This window comes from Salvelinus alpinus, chromosome 20 (assembly GCF_045679555.1).
Source record: "Salvelinus alpinus chromosome 20, SLU_Salpinus.1, whole genome shotgun sequence".
NCBI lineage: Eukaryota > Metazoa > Chordata > Actinopteri > Salmoniformes > Salmonidae > Salvelinus > Salvelinus alpinus.
In genome coordinates this window covers 35347422-35372486 of record NC_092105.1, presented here as the reverse complement: position 1 = coordinate 35372486, position 25065 = coordinate 35347422, and the positions used below count along the sequence as shown (strand labels likewise).

General features: G+C 41.8%; 2 protein-coding genes across 5 annotated transcripts; one reads left to right on the top strand and one right to left on the bottom strand.

Annotated features, from left to right (window-relative positions):
• Positions 1–307: 307 nt before the first annotated feature.
• Positions 308–9519, bottom strand: LOC139546746 (ras-related protein M-Ras-like). Of its 4 annotated transcripts, XM_071355488.1 has the most exons (8): positions 9337–9496; positions 8463–8522; positions 8131–8173; positions 4443–4660; positions 4016–4169; positions 3585–3684; positions 2684–2763; positions 308–2159 (listed from the first exon to the last, which is right to left on the bottom strand). In XM_071355488.1, exons 4-8 carry the CDS (start codon positions 4636–4638, stop codon positions 2057–2059), a joined length of 633 nt encoding a protein of 210 aa, XP_071211589.1. In that variant the 5' UTR covers positions 4639–4660; positions 8131–8173; positions 8463–8522; positions 9337–9496; the 3' UTR covers positions 308–2056. The 4 variants fall into 4 exon arrangements, with proteins under 4 accessions (XP_071211589.1, XP_071211588.1, XP_071211590.1 ...); XM_071355489.1 differs by lacking the exon at positions 8463–8522 and having other exon boundaries at positions 1403–2159; positions 9337–9486; XM_071355487.1 differs by lacking the exons at positions 8131–8173; positions 8463–8522 and having other exon boundaries at positions 9337–9519.
• Positions 9520–22230: 12711 nt separating this feature from the next.
• On the top strand, positions 22231–24159 carry LOC139546744 (transmembrane protein 177-like). Its single transcript, XM_071355486.1, has 2 exons — positions 22231–22473; positions 23034–24159. Exon 2 carries the CDS (start codon positions 23305–23307, stop codon positions 23770–23772), a length of 468 nt encoding a protein of 155 aa, XP_071211587.1. The 5' UTR covers positions 22231–22473; positions 23034–23304; the 3' UTR covers positions 23773–24159.
• The last annotated feature ends 906 nt before the right edge of the window (positions 24160–25065 follow it).

The window sequence follows — 25065 nt, the reverse complement described above, 5'->3', positions numbered from 1 at the left end:
ACCTGCTTTATGCACATCATAATACATATTTTACAGATCATTATAAAACAGTCTACTTCAACAGACAAACAGCAGGACACTTCGCGCCTAAGAGTCAACGGTTTCTGACAGCTGATATTAGTTATGGTCATCACTATACAGAACATACACGTAAAGACAGCGTGCATAAAGTCCCAAATGGCTCCCAATTCCCTATACAGTGCACTACGTTCGGCCAGGGCAAATTTGGGGTGCAACCAGTCTCTTGTAACAGATTGTTTCCGGGTTCCGAGGTTAAGTAAGCCAAGAACAGTCAGAGATAGTATCATTTAATTCACAATACTGTATTTCTTTATTCATTATTGAAACCCTGAAGGAAGCTAGATAGAAAGGCAGTGGCCATTGTTTTGTGCCTCATCTTCCTCTAGCTCAGTCAGACACAGCCAGTTATAATACATCATGTTGAGGTAACAGGTACAGTAATAAATTATTATTATTAAAAAACACTTAGAAGAAATTCAGATCAATAAAAAAAAGTATCAAACATACTTGATACGATAGCATTGATTTCTTCAGACATCTCTTTTTTTGTTGTAAAATACTGCCAAAGACACCATGTCTGCTGCTTCATACCCTGGGAAGTAGAACTTTCACTGTACCTCTGGGTGAAGTACAGCAGGGTCACTCCAGGATTATGTTCAGTTGGCACCAAACAGATGAAAATGGACTGAAACATGGATTGATTACTTGGACTTCAATAAAAAAAATATATTTTTGTTTTCCATTGCGAACTGTTTTTCTACAGTGTGCCCTACTGAACACAACCCAGGGCTGAGAGCATAGAACACAGGAGGTTGGTGGCACCTTAATTGGGGAGAACAGGCATGTGGTAATGGCTGGAACGGAATAGTATTAAATACATGGTTTCCATCTGTTTGATGCCATTCCATTTGCACCGTTCCAGCCATTATTATGAGCCGTCCTCCTCTCAGCAGCCTCCACTGGTATAAACTGTTCTGTCCAACCGACATGAGACAAGCAAATGGGCTACATGGTATTGACATAATTATGATAAGCTCAGTTTTTCCACATTCAGTCAATTTCTATTATGTCTTCCCTTTCATCATTTGCAATTTTTCAACACATGCAGATATGAAAGTCAAAATCTATTCAAAGTGCAAAGGTACTTCCTTCATTCAAGGGCAAATTTCTAACCAGGTGTGTATTCATTACATTTTTCAATGGAAATCATTACCATTTAAGAACCAAAACAGAAGCAAACTGACCAAACGGAACAAAACAGGGAGGGACCTACCTGAATTTGTCCAATAGAAAGTGTAGTTTTCGTGCAAAAGTTTTCCGTTTGGAGTTTGCAACAGAATTGGTATAATGAATACACCCCAGATGAACAAGCCCCAAAGTCTTTTTTTTGTTTAGTGCTTTAACAGTACAAGCCATTTCATAGGTATTAAATACTCCATATTAGACAGAGAAATCTAACATCTTGTTGCTTGGAGTAACTGATCCCCTCAACCTACAAGCCAGATTCCCCACCAGAAAAATTTAAATAAAAAGTACTAACAGCCACATCCTCCCACTTCTCTTCAGGACCCCAAAGCCAAATCCTCTTATGCCTGTGGCTAGTGCAGATAGAATATACTTCATAATCATCCTCTTTATCGTTTCAGAATTTAACATTCAACACCATGGAGAACTTACAACCACAACACAAACACTCAGATCATAGGTCCCTAACAACATCTAACGTCACATCTCCCCACCCAGGAGAATACCTTGATGTCCACCTCCATGGAGAGCATCATCACTGCACTGTCTGTAAATCAGTCAGTTTATAAGGAGCTCTTCCTGGAGTGCTTTTTTCTGACCAATCAGGGGAAGCGGGCAGGCAATGATGCCCCTGTAAGACCCCACTTGGGCATGCCTTGGAGTGAGGGGTTTTCTTTGACACCGTAACAGTCAACAGTCAGTTCCTTATCTCCCCCAATTCCCCCTCCAGTTGTTGGTTACTGCCAGTGCGCAGTTCTCTCTGACATCATTGCTAGCAGCGGCGACACCATCACAAGATGACACAGTGGACTTTGTGAGAACCCGCAGATCGTTCTCCTCGCCACTTCATCTTCTTCTTCTTCTTCTTCAGGCTCCTCTCTGGGATCTGCTGCCTGCACAGGAGGAAGAGAGAGAAAGACAGAGCAAAATAGAGAGAAGGGATGGGGGAGAAAGAGGGTATAGGAAAAAAATATATATAATTAGTAGGAAAGGAGGGTATGTAAAGGAAGGAGTAGACAAGAGAATGAAAGGACAAGAGAAGGGAGCGTGAGGGTTAAAATCAGATAGTCTTGCTGCTTGGGTAGCTTGGCTAGAGGGCCTCAAAGTCTTTGTGGAACTCTAAATGCCTGACAAACAGATGAGTGGGCCCTCCAGCAGGATATGACCACACCGAACATCAACACATACTGGATTCTTCTGAAATTACACGTCTGTTCATTCAGGACATAGTTACAGTTTCCCCCAACCCTTTAACAGACTTTTGCTGGCATTCATGCTATATACAGTATGTTTGCAAAGGGAAACCAAAATGGTGGTTCTCTATTAGTCAAGCATGAATTGAATCCAATATTATGATCAAGCCTATACAATTCTTAATTCTTAAAACATAGCCATCAAGTCTAGTAGTTTGGCCGACCTTATAACCCTGACTAGTTCATGGAACGCCTTGTCCACATTCATAGGGGGATCCTTGGCACTTGTCTCAATGTATGTGATCTGTGAAGAAAAAAAAAAAACATTGATCAAACATTCTCAGGAAAATGACATAGTACACAAGCAAGAAAATGGAATAGTCTCCGACTTTGCTAGTGCTACAAGGTATACACAAATACTAATGATGCTTTTCTGGCTCATAACAAGAGATGCGAATTTTGCAAGTAAAAACAAAATGTAAGCTTAAATCTGCAAACCCAATTTTATACACTCTTACACTTGGTGGTGTCCTCTGAAATAGTGTGTTCTAAAACAGTAAATGCCAAGCTTGGCTATATTTGTGATTTCTCCCCCACCACAGAGCCTCCGTGCAGTCTTTCCCAGAGGCCTATATCACACCCTGTAGCTAACGCTGAGTCAGCGTCCCTGCCTGCCCTGCACAAAAAAACCTCTCTCCCAGGGACAGCAGCCCAGAGCACACAGCCCATAGAACAACCCCAGTCATTGACAACAGCAGTGGGGAAAGGACTTCTACAGGTTCAACTACGGCCCTGACTTTTTCCAGACCATGAAAGACTGGCCAAAATGATCCATTCATTTACATTACATTACATTTAAGTCATTTAGCAGACGCTCTTATCCAGAGCGACTTACAAATTGGAAAGTTCATACATATTCATCCTGGTCCCCCCGTGGGGAATGAACCCACAACCCTGGCGTTGCAAGCGCCATGCTCTACCAACTGAGCCACACGGGACCATTCAAACTTTATCAAGTGTACATTAATCAATTTGGACGCTGTACTGCATCAAAGAAGATATTAAAAACAAAGGATTCAGACATCAAGCTGCCCCACTCCTTGTCTGAGCTGACACTGTACTCACATTGTGTTTGGCAGCCATTTCCTGCCCCTGGTCGCTGGTGATTTTGCGGAGGTGAACCAAGTCCACCTTATTGGCCACCAGCACCATGGGGAAGGCCTCCCTGAAGGAGAGCAGAAGGAAGGAGAAGGACTGAAGAGCAGATGCATCTCATTCAACATTACATGTGTACAGTTACACCACTATACAGCTGACAACCTGACTGGAATGTAAACATTGGATGGGGAAGGACTTGTTTGTTTACCTTTGTCGTGAACAAGAGATACAAAAATGAAAGCATGTGTAGATGAACCCTTTACCAGTGAGAGGGTTAGAGGGAACACACAAAAGTCTGCGGCAGTAAACCCAGTCGGAGGCATTCGTTACAGTAGCAGCAGTCTCGTGTAGGTGTATGGCCCATAAGGCACGCATCGTTATCAAGAGCTGGGCCTCACCTGTCTTTGACCCTGAGGATGAGCTGGTGGAAGCGGTCCACATGTTCAAAGCTGGCCTTGTCTGTCACAGAGAACACGATGAGGAAGCCGTCCCCCGTCCTCATGTACTGCTCCCTCATAGCACTGAACTCCTCTTGGCCTGCCGTATCCAGCACTGTGCAATTACACACATACAGGTACCAGTGTTACAGTTTTTACAAGATGCTACTGGGAATCATCTTCTTGCTTATTTTCATATGAATGATTGGAAAAGCAACAAGCTATCAATTGCAAACAGATGCACATATTGTATAGGTCTAAATCTGTGAAACTATATGGGAATACTGTGCCACAAAAGTATGTTTCATTAAAATTCTAAACATAATTGATAATTGGGTCAGCCCCCCCCCCCAACCCAGAGAGAGACAGTGAGAAAATGTCTCCCTACCATCCAGGATGGCCCACTGTCCATCTATCTCTGTGTGTTTCAGGTAGGAGTCCTCGATGGTGGGGTCGTAGTCAGACACAAAGATCTTCTGGAAGAACTGGATGGTGAGAGCGCTCTTCCCCACTCCACCATCCCCCACCACCACCAGCTTGTACGTGAGGAGGTTGTCGCTAGGCACCGCGCTGCTGGTTGCCATGGCGACAGGCAGCTGGCTATACCTGGAACACAGCAGGAGAGGAGGGAGGGAGAGATGAGGAGTATGAGACTGCTGCTGCTAATTCATAGCCAGGCAGACCAGAGTACACAGAACCATGCATCACACACCAGCCCCTCATAGAGAGAACATCAGCTTAGCTATCGACACCTCAGTCAATCTCAGCTAGAAGGGCTTGCCGAAAGTGCTGTAGTAAAGAATAGGAAATGGATGTATACAACGTGTGTAATAATACTGTAATAAACCAAACACCTGGTGCAGCAGAGTCTTTTAGATAAAAATGTGTTTACTGTATATGACTGAGCTGGAGAAAACCCGCTGGTCACTGATTGGCTGTCTGTATGAGGAAGTGCCTTGCATAGCCAGCCAGCCAGTCAGTGGTGTAACGGCGAGGCTCTCCCTTCTATTATGTAGGCTATTCCGTTTTCTCCTTATGAGACTGTCAGAATAGCATGGAGCACCAACCACTCTCCCAGCACCATTATGAGCAGGGGAAATACGGTCTAGACATATTGATTACTGTGCTTTGTAATTATGGCTTTCCGAAAGAGAGAAAAAAATAAATAATTGTCCTCGACTTCTCTGAAAGAATAGCCTCTAAAGCAACTGTGGTGGTGCAATTTCACCAGCTTCCACAAAAACTACTCCAAATTCAGATTCACTGAACAGATTGGTTTAATATTCTGTTGCCTGACAACGTTTTCCATCTCACACTTTATTTAAAATGGCTGTTTTTCTACGGCGATTTAGTAAGAACCTGGTCCTTCAAAAACATGGACACATTACAGCAAATTCTTTCATGAACGCAATGCTGTATTGGCAAAAGGCAACAGCTTTCATAAGACATGTCAAGCCACTAAGAGAGTGGGTGATAAACAAGGAAAAGCAAACTGAGGACAACTATCTTGAAAAACAGCACAGACTGTGGTGGTGGTCATCCCCAACCATTAGAAGTATTAGAACTTTCTCCAACAGCAGGATAGCGTGAGGGAATATGCTTGAATGTCTTTGAACATGCCTGACCTCAAGCTGCATAGGACAGGCTAAGGGCAGAGGACAGGCTGTGCATGCATTCAGAGAACACAGCCTTGGCTCAGCCCAGGCAGTGGGTAGAGAACATGGCAGTGGGCCGCAGGAAACAGCTGTCAGCTGGTGACGGCAGCCCTGCCACCTTCCTGCTCGACACAATAGAGGGAAGGAAAGACATTTCCTTCCTCAAGCGGCCCAGTCAGACCCCTGGAGAAGGATATACTGTAGGAGCTCCCTGCCTCCCTCACAAGGGAACAGCTAGCTAGAGGGAACAACCTGCACACCCCAAAACATACTGTACCACTTCATCAGTCAGATGAAGGCCCAAAAGGTTGTCACGTCATAGGCCCAGTCACCCAAGTCATAGACCATTCTCTCTGCTTCCGCACGGTAAGCGGAGCGCCAAGTCTAGGTCCAAAAGGCTCCTTAACAGCTTCTACACCCAAGCCATAAGACCGCTGAACAATTAATCAAAACGGCCACCCACACGATTGCATTGACACCACTTCCCCCTTTGTTTTTACACTGCTGCTACTCACTGTTTATTATCTCAAAATGCATGTGAGCCAATCAGTTGTGTTGTGACAAGGTAGGGTTGGTATACAGAAGATAGCCCTATTTGGTAAAAGTTCATTAGAGTTACCAGCCTCAGAAATTGCAGCCCAAATAAATGATTCACAGAGTTCAAGTAAGACATCTCAACATCAACTGTTCAGAGGAGATTGTGTGAATCAGACCTTCATGGTCAAATTGCTGCAAAGAATCCACTACTAAAAGGACACCAATAATAAGAATAGACTTGCTTGGGCCAAGAAACACAAGTGAGACATTAGACCGGTGGAAATCTGTCCTTTGGTCTGACGAATCCAAATTTTGGTTCCAACCGCGGTGTCTTTGTGAGACGCAGAATAGGTGAACGGATGATCTTCGCATGTGTGGTTCCTACTGTGAAGCATGGAGGAGGTGGTGTGATGGTGGGGGGGTGCTTCATTTAGAATTCAAGGCACACTACCACAGCATTGCTACCACAGTATTCTGCAGCAGTACGCCATCCCATCTGGTTTGCACTTAATGGGACTATCATTTGTTTTCAACAGGACAATGACCCAACACAACTCCAGGCTGTGTAAGGGCTATTTGACCAAGAAGGAGAGGGATGGAGTGCTGCATCAGATGACCTGGCCTCCACAATCACCCAACCAGATTGAGATGGTTTGGGATGAGTTGGACTGCAGAGTGAAGGAAAAGCAGCCAACAAGTGCTCAGCATGTGGGAACTCCTTCAAGACGGTTGAAAAAGCCTTTCAGGAAAAGCGTTCCAGGTGAAGCTGGTTGAGAGAATGCCAAGCTTGTGCAAAGCTGTCATCATTGCAAAGGGTGGCTACATTTGTTTAACACTTTTGTTTACTACATGATTCCATTTGTTATTTCATAGTTTTGATGTCTTCACTATTATTCTACAATGTAGAAAATAGTAAAAAATAATAATAATAACTTGAATAGGTGTGTCCAAACTTTTGACTGGTACTGTATATCTTTTTTTACTTTTGTTTATTTAGTCAATATTTTCTTAACCATTTCTTGAACTGCATTGTTGGTTAAGGGCTTGAAAGTAAGCATTTCACGGTAAGGTCTACAACTGTTGTACTCGGCGCATGTCACATATAACATTTTATTTTAAGTACCGCTGATCACCCAATACATACCATTTCTTACCACTCAAGTCCAGCTCAGATCTGTCTCACTCATCTAGGATTCTCACCTAGGTGCTGACGGCTGAACAATGACTAAGGGAGTGCTGACTGATGCCCTTTAGACAGGAAAACTTACCAATCACATACTGGACATCTCTGTACTCTGAAATGGACAGCTTTGTGCTCGGTACTCTAGACCACGTGTGTCAACTCATCATTTAATCTGATCAGAACTCATGCATTACATATTTTGCTACTAAAAGACTGACTGTACATAACTTGGTAAAGAGTAGGTTGTGACTTGAGATAAGATGCCTCAACAACGTTGGCCTACCTCACCAGGCTGCTGTCAGTGGACTTTGTTGCATTTCATACAGTAACACCTTGTGGGAGTTATTTGGTTGACACAGCTCAATAAACATGCTTCTCTAAAACAAAACAAGAGTTGAAGCTGCTTTGATCAAGTTTAAATTAAACATGCAGTACCGTCAGTGGCATTTCAAGTTCTTTGATTGAATAACAAGTGAAAAAGCTTCACCATCATGCCACTCTTGTTGCAGAATTATCTGGTGATTTCACTAGGCTATTAATAGTCAGATGAATATGTGTAGCTATATTGATGGTTGCCTTATACATCAGACTGTTACCGTGGTTACACGATGGCTATTCAGTCTGAAAGAAGTCACCCTAAAAAAAGATGCAAGTCTACATGCCAGAACATTAAATAAAATGATATTTTTTAAAAACTTTACCGGTTGTCCGTGCTGTTGGTCCTTTTGACGGTAAGAACAGGAGCTAAAATGTCCACAGGAAAGTAATATTAACCTGAGTTCTTGGGGCACCAGTCTGTATATGGCTCTGTCAGCTTGTATTTCCGGTCTGCATTTTCAATCTCCTGATGCATTGCACGTGATGCACAATATGTAAACAATAGTAGAAGATAACAGTTAGAGCATTGGGCCAGTAACCAAAAGGTCACTGGTTCGAATACACCAGCTGTCAAGGTGACAAATAGGGTTAAGTGTCTTGCCCTTGAGCAAGACACTTAACCCTAATTTGCAAACTAACAGAACCATATACTGACCAGCAAATTGAAAGTCAGGCTAATAACACTTCCCTGTGGATATTTTATCTCAGATCACCTCTGACATAAGGAAAAAAAGGAAAAAAGGAAAAAAGAACACAACAGGTAAAGTATGTCCAAATTAGGTTTATTCAACATTCTGACTTGTAATGGGACTGCTTGGAAATGTTGAGCCTATATGTTAGAGACGAGAGTATAAGTCCTCCTTCCACTCAATTGGATTCTAAAAGGGACTAATATATTGAAGGCTGCATAATGGTGGGTGACCTCATCCTATGATGTGGTGCCTGAAGAATCCTTCAATAGAAATTCTGTAATGATTATAATGTATCTATTCATACATGCCTAGTTGAAAAGACTAGTGTGAAGTATAAACATTGTAACAAAGTAGCTAAATGTATCAATAGAGTTTGTTCTTGTGATGTTTCATTTCATCCCCTGCAAATTATGATAATTCTAACGGAAAGTAGATTAAACACTACTAGGCAACGGTTTACTTCCTCCCTGACAAAACTTGACAAGATTATTCTCATGTTAACTAAATCAGTGATGTATAGGAACCGCTGTAAAGTTACCGCCCTTGGATAAAGGATGTTTGTTGCTTCTTGAATGTCAAATATTTTAGAGAAGTTTGCTGCATCAAGCAATTTCCGCAAATGGAATATTGGCGTCCATTTCTTGAATCAGAGGCCCCGCAATGTTACAATGTTGTAAGAAATTAAGTCCACAGTTAAATTGCAAAAACCCAAGTCAAATTAGATAAATATTTACCAAAGCACAGTACAAAACTTGATAAGATTTACCAAGAATGTTTAAGTAGCTGCGATGTGGTGGCAGCCTAAAACGAACGACGACAATTTCAACAATAACTTACCAATATTATATGATATCCGTTGCCGTGAAAGAACGCTCCAGCAACCACTTCACACACAAATATTCCTCATCCCTCTCTCTGTCCGTTACCTCAAATCATTGCCATCATTTTACCTTTGTGACCGGAATGCGCCTCACATAACCGCGATTCAATCCGCTATGTAGCAAATCTTTATATTGCAACAGCTGATACTAAAAATAGAACGGCCTCATAGGGGTGGACACTTGTTGGTTAAAAATGTTTTCCTTCTTCATCATGTCATGACTGATATAAAAATGTAGTCTACATGTAAAATCATTTAAGCCTTCACAAGAATATACTTATTTTTTTAAATGCCAAAATCAGTTGATTTGTTTTTTGGAATGCCCCTTTTTGAGAAAGTGGACTGTTCCGGTTTGTCGACGCCCCCCCAGACTGGTTTAAAGACATGCTTTTGTCTAAATCAGGAATGGGCCCTTTTTGTAGCCCCCAAATGTTTGTCTCTGCCACATGGCAAAATGAGTAATTATTTGAAATTAGTTATAAACTACAAAATCTTCTCTCAGTTATAAAATTACTAAATCTTTTCTCCGACCCATGTCAAGATGTGTAGAATTGCATGAAATTAACTTTAAAACATTTTTATTTTCTCTCCGCTGTCAAGAGGTGGGCCGCTAAAATGTTTTACTCGCAAGTTTCTCTTAGGGCTAGGGTATGTACAGATGTGGGTACACAGACCGGCAAGCCACTGCTACCCCTCATGATCAGTTCAGATTTTTTTATGGCCCCACACCCATCAAAGTTACCCATCCCTGGTCTAAATTCTAAGGTGGCGTCTCTGAGTAGGACATTTCGAATGAACATCAATATAGCTTTTGTAATTATTTTATTGACCATGAGACTTGATTAGTGGCAATTACAATCAGTAATCTAATTCACTCTATTTATATGGTGCACCCATCGCTAAATTCATGAATTATAGCCTATTGCTCAACTAAAGATCTCTCATAATGCATCACATGAAATGTATAAGGTGAATCATATGTGAGACTCAGATTACACTGATCATGAAACAAATAATATTTTTCTCTCCATACTTCCTCTAAACAACATATATACTGAACAAAAATATAAATGCAACATGCAACAATTTCAACGATTTAACAGAGTTACAGTTCATGTAAGGAAATCAGTCAATTGAAATAAATAAATTAGGCCCTAATCTATGGACTGGGCAGATCCACAGCCATGGGTGGGCCTGGGAGAGCATAGGCCCACCCACTTAGGAGCCAGGGTCACCAACTTGGGAGCCAGGCCCAGTCAATCAGAATTAGTTTTTCCCCACTTAAGGGCTTTATTACAGACATAAATACTCCTCAGTTTCATCAGCTGACCGGGGTGTCTGGTCTCAGACAATCCCACAGGTGAAGAACCCGGATGTCGAGGTCCTGGGCTGTCATGGTTACACATGGTCTGTGGTAGTGAAGCTGGTTGGACGCACTGCCAAATTCTCTAAAACGATATTGGATGTGAAATATGGCAGAGAAATTAACATTAAATTCTCTGGCAACAACTCTGGTGGACATTCCGGCAGTCACTCTTGTGGCAGTCTACCATGAGGACAGCCACTCTTGTGTTCCTCTGTGTACCATATTCATGTGCCTAGGCTGGGCAATTACAATCTCACCCCCTGCATTGTTTTATATTGTGTCCACTACATGAAAAACAAACAAAGCCCGAGGCGAACAAGATGTGGGAACATAAGCACTCTAAACCTTGGGAATACTGATTGGAGATCAGATGATGTTCCTGCCACTGTTCACACTGTAACACATACTATATTTTACTCACAATTCTGTTGAGTGGTATGAATTTATAATGTTAGTTTTATCTTCAATTTTAGAGCTGTTGAAATTGCAGTAATTGTTTCTTACAACAAAAACATACACCAATATCACAATAGATATGGTCAGATATTGTCATGTTTACAAACATGCTTTTCTCAGAGTAGGTCAACATGAGCTGGTCATCAAAGAGAAATCACTGAAAATATATTTTATGAATTTTTATCTTAAAAGTCCATGGAGCTTCATCTTCTTAGGGCTCAACTGTAAAACACACACGCACGCACGCACGCACACACGCACGCACGCACGCACGCACGCACGCACGCACACACACACACACACACACACACACACACACACACAGGGATTTGTACCATTAAGTGGTTATTAATGGTGGGGTGCAGACCTGTGGCAGGGAAGGTGGCAGCAATAGGATCGATGTGATTGTGAATAATCTGATGGGGTAGGGGTGCTGTGCTGCTTGAAATCAGGATTGGCTTCATAAATAAGTCATACATTAGATGCTGTTGCTGCCTTTTACATGACTCATTACAGTGGCTAATGGGCATGAAATGAAATGGACAGCTCTCCCTCTCTTGCTGTGTGCAGCGGTTCCTGGAACATCTCATATTGATGTTCTTTAGTTAAGTGTGAGGGGGGGCTCACTCAAGCCTCAAGCGTTAGTGCTTGTCAGGCGTACCGGAAACAAATTGTCTATTCAACACTTACTGTTTTCCAGTAAACTGCCATTCCCCTTTATTCTTATGTAATTATGAGTAGATACACTGAGTGTACAAAACATTAAGAACACCTTCATAATGTCTTCCTTTTGCCCTCAGAACAGCCTCAATTCGTCAGGGCATGGACTCTATAAGGCATTGAAAGCGTTCCACAGGGATGCTTGTCCATGTTGACTCCAATACTTCCCACAGTTGTCTCAAGTTGGCTGGATGTCCTTTGGGTGACAGACCATTCTTGAAAAAACGGGAAACCGAAAAACCCAGCAGTGTTGCAGTTCTTGACACAAACCGGTGCGCCTGGCACCTACCACCATACCCTTTTCAAAGGCACTTAAATCTTTTGTCTTCCCCATTCACCCTCTGGATGGCACGCATACACACAATCCATTTCTCAATTGTCTCAAGGCTTAAAAATCCTTATTTAACCTGTCTCCTCCCCTTCATTTACACTGGTTGAAGTGGATTTAACAAGTAACATCAATAAGGGATCATACTGTAGCTTTCAGCTGGATTCACCTGGTCAGTCTATGCCTTGGAAAGAGCAGGTGTTTTAATGTTTTGCACACTCAGTGTATAATAGCAGGATACTACACCCTTCTCTATCCTCGAAAGAGATTTTGGTCATAAAAATATTTTGGAAAATGAATACAAAACAGAAACAATAATCCCTCGGACAGCTCTGATACTGGGAACCCATGTTCGGAACAACATCATGAAAAGACAGAGACTAAAGAGGTCTTGGAAACCTCAAAGAATGGTTTTCCTGTTTAACGAATGGAGAAGTTCACTATAGACTTCGCATTTGTAAATTATTTGTAGGCAATCATGTTCAAAGGGCGCTAGATTGAGCGATTGATCTTCACTCAAACTGATTGATTGCTCAACCGATGAAGCAAGAGGTGATCTTAATTTGATTATTGATTTAAATTTTACATACGTGTGTGTGAGGGACATATTTCTGAGACTGTGCTAACTTACAAAATTGTTTTGATTTTAACAACATAACCCTTTGGACAAATCATGCTTTATTTAGGTGCTATTTTCAAGTACCCCTGACTGCAGTGTGCAGTTCAGGGCGGGGCTCAATGTGGGCGGAGTCAAACATTTGACTCCACTCTCATTTGATCCCGCCCACCGGTGTTTTTTTTGTCCATCTGAGGTTTGAAAGTCACACACTGGAAACAAACACACGTGTTTGTGCAAGTCACACGTTGAGTACAAACGTATTTCATTTTTGAAGATTGTAAGAAATATTATATAAAGTGGTACCAGCACATGTGTTGTAACACTTTTTGCTTCATGCTATATTTGAGACAAGCTGTCACGTTCTGACCTTAGTTCCTTTTTTATGTCTTTGTGTTAGGTTGGTCAGGGCGTGAGTTGGGGTGGGTAGTCTATGTTCCTTTTTCTATGTTATTGTATTTCTGTGTTTGGCCTGGTATGGTTCTCAATCAGAGGCAGCTGTCGATCATTGTCTCTGATTGAGAATCATACTTAGGTAGCCTGTTTTCCCCATTTTGGTTGTGGGTGTTTATTTTCTGTTTTAGTGTATGTTCACCTTGCAGAACTGTTTTGTTTTCTCCTCGTTGTTATTTTGTGTAGTGTTCAGTTTACTATTAAATTATGACTAACACATACCACGCTGCATTTTGGTCCTCTTCTCCTTCACCAGACGAGAATCGTTACACAAGCTACTGATATTGTTCCAGTGAACAACAGACTTGTTACATATGTCATGTACTGTTAAAATTGTGTTGATAAATGTTATAACTTTGTAATTATATTATTTAATTGAGCATACATATACAGTTACTACCTATCCTGATTTATAATGCTATTTACTTTCCTCATGAGAATGGAGCAGACAATACCATATAGACATACTGACAAGCTGAATGTGTTTTGTACATTAAGTTATACCAGGTCCAGTAAAGAGATCATGTCATCTTTACTAAACAACATAACACAATTAACAACTGAAACAATAAACACAGAAGACAAAAACAAGGTTTGACCACTCAAAAATGGCTTCACTACTGCTCCTCAAGAGGCAAAGACAGTCATTGTCTTGTTGTCAACTGCCTCCACATAGAACATCTCATAATCTCTCTGTGACTGGAACGAGAACATGAATGGTTCCTTGAGGAGAATATTTTCATCTTCATCCACTCTTCACCGTAGTTCTTTAAGGGTTGTAATGCGGTCTTCCCCGTCCATCCCAATTACACTAGGGAGGGAAACGGTGCCTTTAAATGGTTGGAGTTCACACCACCTTGCTGCCTCTAGGGTGTCCCTTAGAAGAACATCTGCTTCCTTGAAGAAAAAGGAAGAATAAATATTAATAGTGCCTCATTGGGTGATCAAGACAAATTACACCCCACTTTCACAATACCACCATGCAAACAAAAGCCACTATTACTAAAGGGGTTTTCAGTGATATCTATAACTACTCAATAAGTCATTCAAATTATCTGTTTGGTAGTATTTGGCATGAGAGGGTGAGTAGGCTATTAAGAAGGAAAACATGAACTGAGAGCTCTAATTTTCAACTTTATAGTAGCCTAAGTATTTCAGTAAGCACAACATATTTTCAGAATGATATGTTCTCACCTGTAATGCATTCCTTATCATCAGGCATAACTGCAGAAACAGGATTATGTGGTCAAAGTTGTGGACACCATCCTTCAACTCCTGGTACCTGTAGATCATGCCACAGTTCAGGTATGACCTTCTGTAGGTTGATATGCCTACAGAAAATTCAACCAAAGGTGTTAAATATTCTATGCATGCCTTTTGAGACTAATATAAATGTTTCTTCTATTTTTCTTTGTATGTGGGAATCATGTACTGTTTGATCATAAGGATGTTAGAAGCTAGAATCAATGAAAGAACTATGATATTACTGACCTTCAACTACACCTGTGGTTGTCAGAATCCTCCCCTTTGCAGTGATCAGTAGAGGGTCACTGAGTATGTAATCACACTCCTTGCATCTGGCCTCTTTTGGGATCAGGTGCTTCGGAAAGCCACTCGATATCTTTCCATCTCTTGACTGCTGTATGACAGCCTGGGGGAGTTCAGCAGGTAGTTTTTTATTTGCCATGAGGTAGTTCACCATCCGTGCTACACCTTTATCACTTGGTGGATAATTCTCCTATTTCGCTTCACTTGTATCCTGTTCTGTGGTGTGCTGTGGTGGAAGGTTTCTCTCTTCTGTGGTTTTCACCCTCCTAAACAAAGGTTTCTCTCTTCTGTGGTTTTCACCCTCCTAAAAAAAATGTGAATTTTTGTCGATGGTCCACCAACAGTCAGCTGGACAGACAGGGGCACACCCTCAGTATCTGCCTCGCGTTGACGCCTTGCGCTCCTCACTAAACCATATATTCTCGACCATTGTCACCAAGGCCTCCTCTGTCAAAGTCACTGTTGTGTTGGCTGCACGTGGGCAGTACAATAAGGAACGTATACGCTGACTTTCAAAAGGCAGCATCCTACACCTTAAAGCAAAGTCAGCATTAGGACGACATTGGTCAACCTCACACATCAAATTCTGTGTGGGTCCCCAAGTATTTTTCACAACATGTATGGGTGTTGCTGGACCAGGAAATGTATTTTCGACTGCAAACACACCATTTCTCACATTAATGCGCTCACATGCCAAAAATCTTTCCTTGGACACCCTTTCAAAGCAATGTGTATACTTTCTTCATAAATGTGTTTTGAAGTTTTTCTTATTTAACTTCAGTTTGCAGTGTGGACAAGTTACAATGACTTTTCTTGAGTTGCCATGTATGTTGGGACCAGGTGATTTAGGGAGCCGTATCTGAGTTATATGGAATGCAGTGGATGCTACTGGTTGCTCTTTAAGGGCCTCTGTGTGCTCTTGAGGAACATCTGGGTGCTCTTGAGGGGCCTCTGGGGACTGTTTAAGGACCTCTAGGTGCTCTTGAGGGGCCACTGGATGCTGATGGTATGTCAGGTGCTTCAGAAACTGCTCTGTTGATTATTGTTGCCATGCAATAACAACACTGAACGTGTGTCACATTTCTACAACTGAAGCCACACTTTATGATTGTGAACTCTGAAAGAGAGGAATAACAGTAAAGTAACAAGTTATAAAATGACATTAAATACACTGATGTAACTGAAAAAATAGGGCAAATCAAAAAACGTGAACGTCAAATATATTCAATAAACAAAGAAAGAAATATTACCTCTGTGTCTCACTGAAGCATGACCTTTGATGTGGTTGTTGACCATATTGTTCAGCCTTATATGTGCAGAAGGGGCAGTAATGAAGTTGACTGCTGCTGCATTTTTACATTTTGGGACTCTCGCCCTCCAATAACACACTAATGTGTCTCTATACAGCAAAGAAAATAAGTATAGACATAAAAGGCATGATAATTAGAAAGGCATAAAATAAGCAATAGGCATTTCATTTCATTATTGTATATACCATGTGTAGGCTGTGTAGACTCGCTATGTGTAACTTAGGGAATGGCCGTCGGCATCAACGATACACATTGTAGAGCTAGCCAAACACAACAAGGCATACATTGAAGAAACACAGAAAATCAACGATCAAATCGATTACATAACTGTACATGTAAACCTAGGCTTACTGCTCATGAAGGCAAATTTGTCCAAATAAGATTCATTGTAAGCAATTTGCTAGCTCACGTGCAAAAGGGTGCTATTGCTAATTAGCTAGCTCACGTGCAAATGGGTGCTATTTAACATTCTGCTAACATCGGTCAGGTAGTTGGTGAGGGGAGGACAGCTCATAATAATGGCTGGAATGGAGTCAATGAAATGGTATCATACACATCAAAGACGTGGTTTCCATATGGTTGATACCACTCCATTGACTCCATTCCAGCCATTATTATGAGCCGTCCACTCCTCAGCAGCCCCCACTGATTAAAATACATCTTACTCCATCTGCCCTGCTCGCATGTGTTCCCTGTTGCCTAGTGACCTCGCTCAGTTTAATGAAAAGGGGATTATGAGAAAGATGTGGTCTTAAGGTGATCTGGTGTCCATATTAATGTTGGCCTGGTAGACTAGAAAGAGGCCGTAATGTAGAGCTCTGGTCTTAAGACCACTGGGGCAAAGAGCAAGACAAAGATCTAGAGACCTTTGTGTGAGGAACACAAAAAACATTCTAATACCAGCATGCTTAATGGGAATGGGTAACCTGCCTCTTTTGACTGTTCCCTTTTCAAGGGAAGGGAGATTCCCACATTGCTACCGGTGCCAGTTGCCATGGAGACAGAGGCGCTTTCTCTCTTGGAGTGGATCATAGCCTCTTGCTCTTTTTGTGTAGATACACTACCGTTCAAAAGTTTGGAGTCACTAAGAAATGTCCTTGTTTTTTAAAGAAAAGCACATTTGTTTGTCCATTAAAAAAAATGTCAAATTGATCAGAAATACAGTGTAGACATTGTTAATGTTATAAATGACTATTGTAGCTGGAAACGGCAGATTCTTTATGGAATATCTACGTAGGCGTACAGATGCCCATTATTAGCAGCCATCCTGTGTTCCAATGGCATGTTGTGTTAGCTAATCCAAGTTTATCATTTTAAAAGGCTAATTGATCATTAGAAAATCCTTTAGCAATTATGTTAGCACAGCTGAAAACTGTTGTTCTGATTAAAGAAGCAATAAAACTGGCCTTCTTTAGACTAGTTGAGTATCTGGAGCATCAGCATTTGTGGGTTTGATTACAGGCTCAAAATGGCTAGAAACAAAGAACTTTCATCTGAAACTCGTCAGTCTATTTTTGTTCTGAGAAATTAAGGCTATTCCATGCAAGAAATTGCCAAGAAACTGAAGATATTGTACAACACTGTGTACTACTCCCTTCACAGAACAGGGCAAACTGGCTCTAACCAGAATAGAAAGAGGAGTGGGAGGCCCCAGTGCACAACTGAGCAAGAGGAGAAGTACATTAGAGTGTCTAGTTTGAGAAACAGTCCTCAACTGGCAGCTTCATTGAATAGCCCCTGCAAAACACCAGTCTCAACATCAACAGTGAAGAGGCGACTCCGGGATGCTGGCCTTTTAGGCAGAGTTGCAAATAAAAAGTAATATCTCAGACTGGCCGATAAAAATAAAAGATTAAGATGGGCAAAAGAACACAGACACTGGACAGAGGAACTCTGCCTAGAAGGCCAACATCCCGGAGTCGCCTCTTCACTGTTGACGTTGAGACTGGTGTTCTGCAGGTACTATTTAATGAAGCTGCCAGTTGAGGACTTGTGAGGCCAATTTGATTCTGTAACATTTTGGTACGTGATCTCTTTTTTAGAAAATGTCAGACATAGAAGGGTAACATGCAACTAATCTGTCACACATCAGACCCATTTTCCCAGATTTTCATCTTGTACTAAGTAATGTATTTTCATTATATTACATCCACCTAATGACAGAGTGTCTATCCTACTCATTAGGGTGAAACCTATTGTTATTCTTAGATTTGGTCAAATAACTCAAGCATAGATTGGTCAAGTATAGAGGCCATGGGTAACTTGGTCAAAAATAATGGCACTGATTGGCCTATAGGTGGCCTGTTATAAGCAGTCTCACTTAAACCCTCATATCCACCTCTCCATTTGACTTAATGATTTGAAACGTTTTATGTGGTTGTCTTTCTGCATACTGAACAAATTTGCCTCAAGGACCCATAAGATATATGTTCCTCCATCATGGACATTTTTGAAACATTTTGAAAAACTTCTGAACAAATGTTGTATGTTGTCACACCCTGATCTGTTTCACCCGTCTTTGTGATTGTCTCTACCCCCCTCTAGGTGTCGCTCATCTTCCCCATTATCCCCTGTGTATTTATGCCTGTGTTCTCTGTTTGTCTGTTGCCAGTTCGTCTTGTTTGTCAAGTCAACCAGCGTTTTTGCCTCAGCTCCTGCTTTTCCCAGAGTCTCTTTTACTCGCCCTCCTGGTTTTGACTGTCCTTGCCTGTCCTGACTCTGAACCTGCCTGCCTGACCACTCTGCCTGACCCTGAGCCTGCCTGCCGACCTGTACCTTTGCCCCACCTCTGGATTATTGACCTCTGCCTACCTACCCTGACCCTGAGCCAGCCTGCCGTTCAGTACCGTTGCCCCACCTCTGGTTTACTGACCCCTGCCTGCCTTGACCTGTCTATTGCCTGCCCCTGTCGGATTATTAAACCATTTGTTTATTCGACGTTGTCTACATCTGGGTCTGACCTTCATACCTGATATATGTAGGCCCATGGTACATATTTTAACTTTGTTTGAGAAAAGCTAAGAGATTGGTTAAGATGACTGAATTATTAATAAATAAGGAAATCAGATTGTACATGTTCATTTAAATCCTTTGTAAATCCACTTCATAATGGCCTATCAACTTGACACTTTTTAGGGTCATCAAACACAAAAGGATGTGAACACCTGCTTGTCGAACATCTCATTCCAAAATCATGGGCATTAATATGGAGTTGGTCCCCCCTTTGCTGCTCTAACAGCCTCTACTTCTCTGGGAAGGCTTCCACTAGATGTTTGAACATTGCTGTGGGGACTTGATTCCATTCAGCAACAAGAGCATTAGTGAGGTCGGGCACTGACTTTGAGCAGTTATGCCTGGCTCGCAGTCGGCGTTCCAATTCGTCCCAAAGGTGTTCAATGGGGTTGAGGTCAGCGCTCTGTGCAGGCCAGTCAAGTTCTTCCACACCAAGCTTAACACCACTCCAGCCGACGCTTGGCATTGCACATGGTGATCTTAGGCTCGTGTGCGGCTGCTCGGCCAAGGAAAGCCATTTCATGAAGCTCCCGCCGAATAGTTATTGTGCTGATGTTGCTTCCAGAGGCAGTTTGGAACTCGATAGTGAGTGTTGCAACTGAGGACAGACCATTTTTACATGCTTCAGTACCCGGCGAACCCGTTCTGTGAGTTTGTGTGGTTGTGTGGCCTACCACTTCGCGGCTGAGCCATTGTTGCTCTCAGACATTGCCACTCCACAATATCATCACTTACAGTTGACTGGGGCCGCTCTAGCAGGGCAGAAATTTGACGAACTGACTTGTTGGAAAGGTGACATCCTATGACGGTGCCACGTTGAAAGTCACTGAGCACTTTAGTCAGGCCATTGTATTTTAAAAAATAAGGAAACTATTAACAATTCACTTTTTTGACTATGTAACACTAATGCTTAAAATAATCAAAAAAATATTCTCACGGACAAAATCAGATTCACTCCAAATTTGGTCTTTGGATTCATCACAATAGTTCCAAAAGACTTTAAGAAAATAACGTTGATGCATTCAAAAATGGGCACACTATACTTCGATAATATGCTAAAATACTTATTCTCATGAATTATAGGATCAAATGTAGGCCCATGGTAGATGTTTTAACTTGGTTTGAGAAAAGCTATGGGATGGTCAAAATATGGCTGAGTTATTTTCAAATATCAGATTTTACATTTAAACCACTTTAAATCCACTCCACAGTTGCCTATCAACTTAAAACGTATCAGCGCTATCATGGACGTCCCTAAGATGAACCACACTGAATATGGTATTGATATCTAAAAAAACAAGGAAACTATAAACCACTCATTCTTTGCATATTTAACGCTAATGGTCAAAATCATCTTCTCCTCATGAACCATACATCATATTCACTCCAGATGTTGTATTTAGACTCATGATTGCACATTAAGAAGATAGTTCCTACATAATAGAGAGCTTGCTTTGATATCCAACTGATCTTCTGTCCTTTTTGTCATCCTGTGAACCCCGTTCATTGCTGCTCACAGCTATATTTTTAAATGGCATTTTCTGCATTCTCCAACAACACCATTGAAATGTAATAACAGTTCGTATGCATTTTGACACGTTTTGAGCTCTTCCAAGGAGCACATCATTACAGCTCAGGGCCTGAATCCCCATTCCTACACTAATCAATGTTTGTCTGTCAGTAATAATGCATGAGAAGAGTGATATACACACCATAATTACCCAAAAGTCTTATGCTGGTGAAACCCCAGAAAAAATATGAACGCAGGTCAGTAATCCAGCATTCTCTATCCATCACACTCACAATGACAGGTTTATACATTCTCTCTGCAGTTCATGTGCACTCAAGGACACACACACACACACACACACACACACACACACACACACACACACACACACACACACACACACACACACACACACACACACACACACACACACACACACACACACACACACACACACACACACACATCAATAAAGACTTCAGCCCCCCATGCCATTGACTGATCTCTGTGCTACCGTAAGGCAAGTGATACAGCATCAGGTCTCGGACCAACAGGCTCCGAGACAGCTTCTGTCTCCAAGAAATTAGACTTTTGAATAGCTAATTAACGGACTATCTGTGCAGACTATCTGACTATCTGAGCTCTATGTACACTCACAGCAGGACTCTATCAACACACACACACACACACACACGCACACACACACACCACGTATCGCTGCACATTGATATGGTTTTGGTAGTGCCTATAGGCAGACTACGCGCTGCGCATAGGACCCCACAGCCACTAGGGGGACCCCCCCAGTCGTAAATCAGTCGGGGTCTCAACTTAATTTAGAAATTTGCTAGCAGTTTTTCTCTTGTTATGTTAGTCACGGACAGTCACATAATTAGCCCATGTCAGCTAACATTTGATAAGATTGGTAGGTAAGTTAGTATAGCCAGCTATCTAAACCTTGATGGCTGAATTAGCTATTGGACACGAAGGGAATCAAATCTCGCTTAGGGCCCCGAAAGGCTAGAGGTAGGTCTGGGTATTGGTACCTCTTGTATATAGCTTAGTTATTGTGTGTTCTTGTATGTTTTGTTTCTCTTTTAATTAAAAAAAATGTAATCTGCATCGTTGGGTAAGAGCTGATAAGGTCACCTGTTGGGTTCGGCGCATGTGACAAATCAAGTTTGATTTGATTTTGACACACACACACACACACACACACACACACACACACACACACACACACACACACACACACACACACACACACACACACACACACACACACACACACACACACACACACACACACACACACACACACACACACACACTACTCTGTTTGGTGTGTGTGTGTGTATGTCCAATTCATAACAGGCCCTATTAGAATACTTAACAAATGCAACCCTCCTTCCTTGAGGGTGAGATCACTGATCAGGTTTTACTGGGTAATAACTGCTTTTACTTACTGGTCTTTGAGGCTGGTAATTTTTCATTTCACTTACTGCACTTAATGCAGAGGTAGAGGCAAAGTATGCCTCCTCGTGGTGAAGTTTATTAGCTCGACTCATATAAAAAAATATTCCAGCAGACTATGATAGCAAACGTGAATTATAAAAAATAGGCTATTTTACCCTTATGCAGTATTTGATATTCTTACAGGTTTAACACACTACTGCATTTAGAAAATTAGTGATTAGGTATTAACGTAAAACTGTCGTAAAACGTGCTGCAAACTGCTTTACTTGGTCCTGCTCCCCTTGCATAGATCTATATGGCATGTGAGTTATCTTGTAAAAGCTTTATAAAATGTAACATTATCTGTTAGTTCAGTATATTTGAGTTTATATAAAAGACTGTGTTGTACTGTTAGAAATTCCTCACTTGACTGCCTGGCAGTCATCCACTACTATCGTCATTCATTGAGTGCTAGCTAACCATTTAGCTAATCGACGAATTACACACCTGGATTGCATTTTGGGTTTGACCAACAGTGATACAAAATGGTGCATCTTTTTGCCAATTGCAGTATTATCGCGCAACTATTTCTTCTGACATAACTGGTACAGTATATTACCACCCATGCACTCAGTGTTGTTGTCTCAAGATGATTGACAATTTCATAATACCAAGTCCAGAGGTGACCAGGATGGGGACTCGGCCTCATACTATACATAACATCCTTATGAAACCATCATGATGTGTAATGCCATGAATCAAAAAGAGGATGTATTCATAAGACGAGGTGGTCTACACTTTTTTGGTCTTATTTTAACTTTAATTCACCAGTCAGCCGGGTCAAACCTCTTGCGTTTGATATTGATTTTCTGTTTCTCGTCAGATCAATCCCTCTGAGGTCTGTAGCTAACGACCAAACCAACTGATGCCATTGCTTCTCCATTTCTGAAGTATGCTGTGATGGTACAAAAGTATTCCCGCCGCACCCGAGTACTTACAGGAAGCTGTACCAGGCCTGGAACAAAGGAGAACCAGCCAGCATCTCTGACAAACTGGAGAGCGTCTTCCAGCAGGTCCTGTAGGAATCTGATGTGGGCTCCCCGGGCGTCTACAGTGCCTTTGCCTCATTTGGCTTCCACCCGGTCGGGGCTGGCATGCCCTGGCTTCCCTCTGGTGCCCAGATTGGCATCCCTGCCAACTTTAACAGCATGCTAGACGAACCGGCTGGCATTACCAACAGCACCATTCTCATCAACGGCAAGGAGGTGGAGTGGAACAGTGACATTGGCAATGCCCTTAAGGACGCGCTGGTGTTCTCTCCAGAGGCTCAGAAGTTTGCCATGGTACGGGAGGTAGCTCGTCTGGAGGTGGGCGGACCCGTGCTGAATGCGGCTGTACCGCCGTTCTGCTTGGCAGGGGTGATGGTCTACAGGGTGACCCTGAAGCTGGTCTACAGGGTGACCCTGAAGCAGATCTTCAGGCTGCACACTGGGCTTGTGGTCTTCAGGGGCGTAGTTAACATAGTGGCATTAGAAGCATGCTCCCTACACCTCCAGGAGGGACGGCATTGTGTGTCTACTCAAGGAAGAGAAGACCTAAAATGGACATTGGAAGCCCACTAATTTCTGCACAAAGAACCAAATATCACGTGAGCTTTGGCCTCTAGCGAGTTACTTGTAAAGTCTGACACGAGACTAGAAGCCCACTGCTGTTTGCATAAATACTACCTGTTTAAAAACTAGTACAATTACAATTACAGTAAGAAATAGTGAATTTCAACCACATGTAACATTGCCTGAATAATGACAGTCATCCCTAAACTTGAATGCTTCCTTTCCTCTTAACAGTGACCTCAATTTTACCTTTGCCTAAAATGAATGTGAACATTGATTTGGATGTTATACATGTCATAGGTGGTCTATATGTGCACCTGGACTTTTTGTGCTGTAGTAAAACACATCAGGGCAAGGTACAATAAAAAGCTTTCATAAAAAGCCACATTTAACAAAGTCTGTTATGTTAAACATGAACAGCTGATTTGTGTAAGATGAAACTGTGTTGTGAATGTTTAACCAAAACAAAGAAAAAAGAGAGCGAGGGATGGGAATCAAGAATCTGTTTGGTTTAAAGAAAGTAATCTTTTTAAAGTTGGTTGCTTGGTGAGAATGATATTAATATACAGCATTGAATCTCCTGAGTCTACACTTTTAGTTGGTGGCCATTTAGGTTGTCTGCATATTAAATGGACAACTTAATAAAGTACTTTAATCACATCGCACACGTATCAAAAAAAGAAACAAGTAATTGACGCTTTGACAGCTTCTGTTGAGAAAAACTGAACCTAGAGACTGTCATTGTCAAATAAAGGTGTATCTCAATGGCACATTATTAAAAAGATCAGGGGAGTTGTTTGTAATCACATACACAGAGCATTCGTATAACCCAGGAGAGCCTCTCTATCAAGACTAAAAATAAGCTGTCACTGCTGTGACTAGTGTGTATTTTGTTCTGGCTCAAATTCCTGGGTTATACGAATGCTCTGTGTATGTGATTACAAACAACTCCCCTGATCTTTTTATGCAACGGAAAATAATTAATTGTAACTAATTACAGCACTGTACTGGGTTAACACCAATGGTACCCTCAGCCTGGGTGAAGACGACATGGGGTAATTTGTGACAATAGGCGTAACACACACCCTTCCGCAGCACCAAAGCTCACGAGCGTTGGGGACCCAAACACCCCCCCAAATTTTTCTTAGCCTCATGGAAAAATGTGTGGAATAGCAGGAAATTAGCTGAGGTTCTTGAAAGTTGGGACAATCCTTGTCTGACAGGGACACTTTTATTTTTTATAGTTGATCAAATTGATTTTGTTGCATTATTTGAGCTTACATTTTTTATTTAGGGGAATCT

What these genes read in the sequence shown, in the direction of transcription:
- LOC139546746 (XM_071355487.1), bottom strand. Translation starts at nt 4,638, where the DNA reads ATGGCAACCAGCAGCGCGGTGCCTAGCGACAACCTCCTCACGTACAAG. An exon ending in ACAGTGGGCCATCCTGGATG is followed by an intron (nt 4,170 to 4,442) that starts GTAGGGAGACAT and finishes GTAATTGCACAG; the next exon opens with TGCTGGATACGGCAGGCCAA. An exon ending in GAACTAGTCAGGGTTATAAG is followed by an intron (nt 2,160 to 2,683) that starts GTCGGCCAAACT and finishes CCTCCTGTGCAG; the next exon opens with GCAGCAGATCCCAGAGAGGA.
- LOC139546744 (XM_071355486.1), top strand. Translation starts at nt 23,305, where the DNA reads ATGCCCTGGCTTCCCTCTGGTGCCCAGATTGGCATCCCTGCCAACTTT.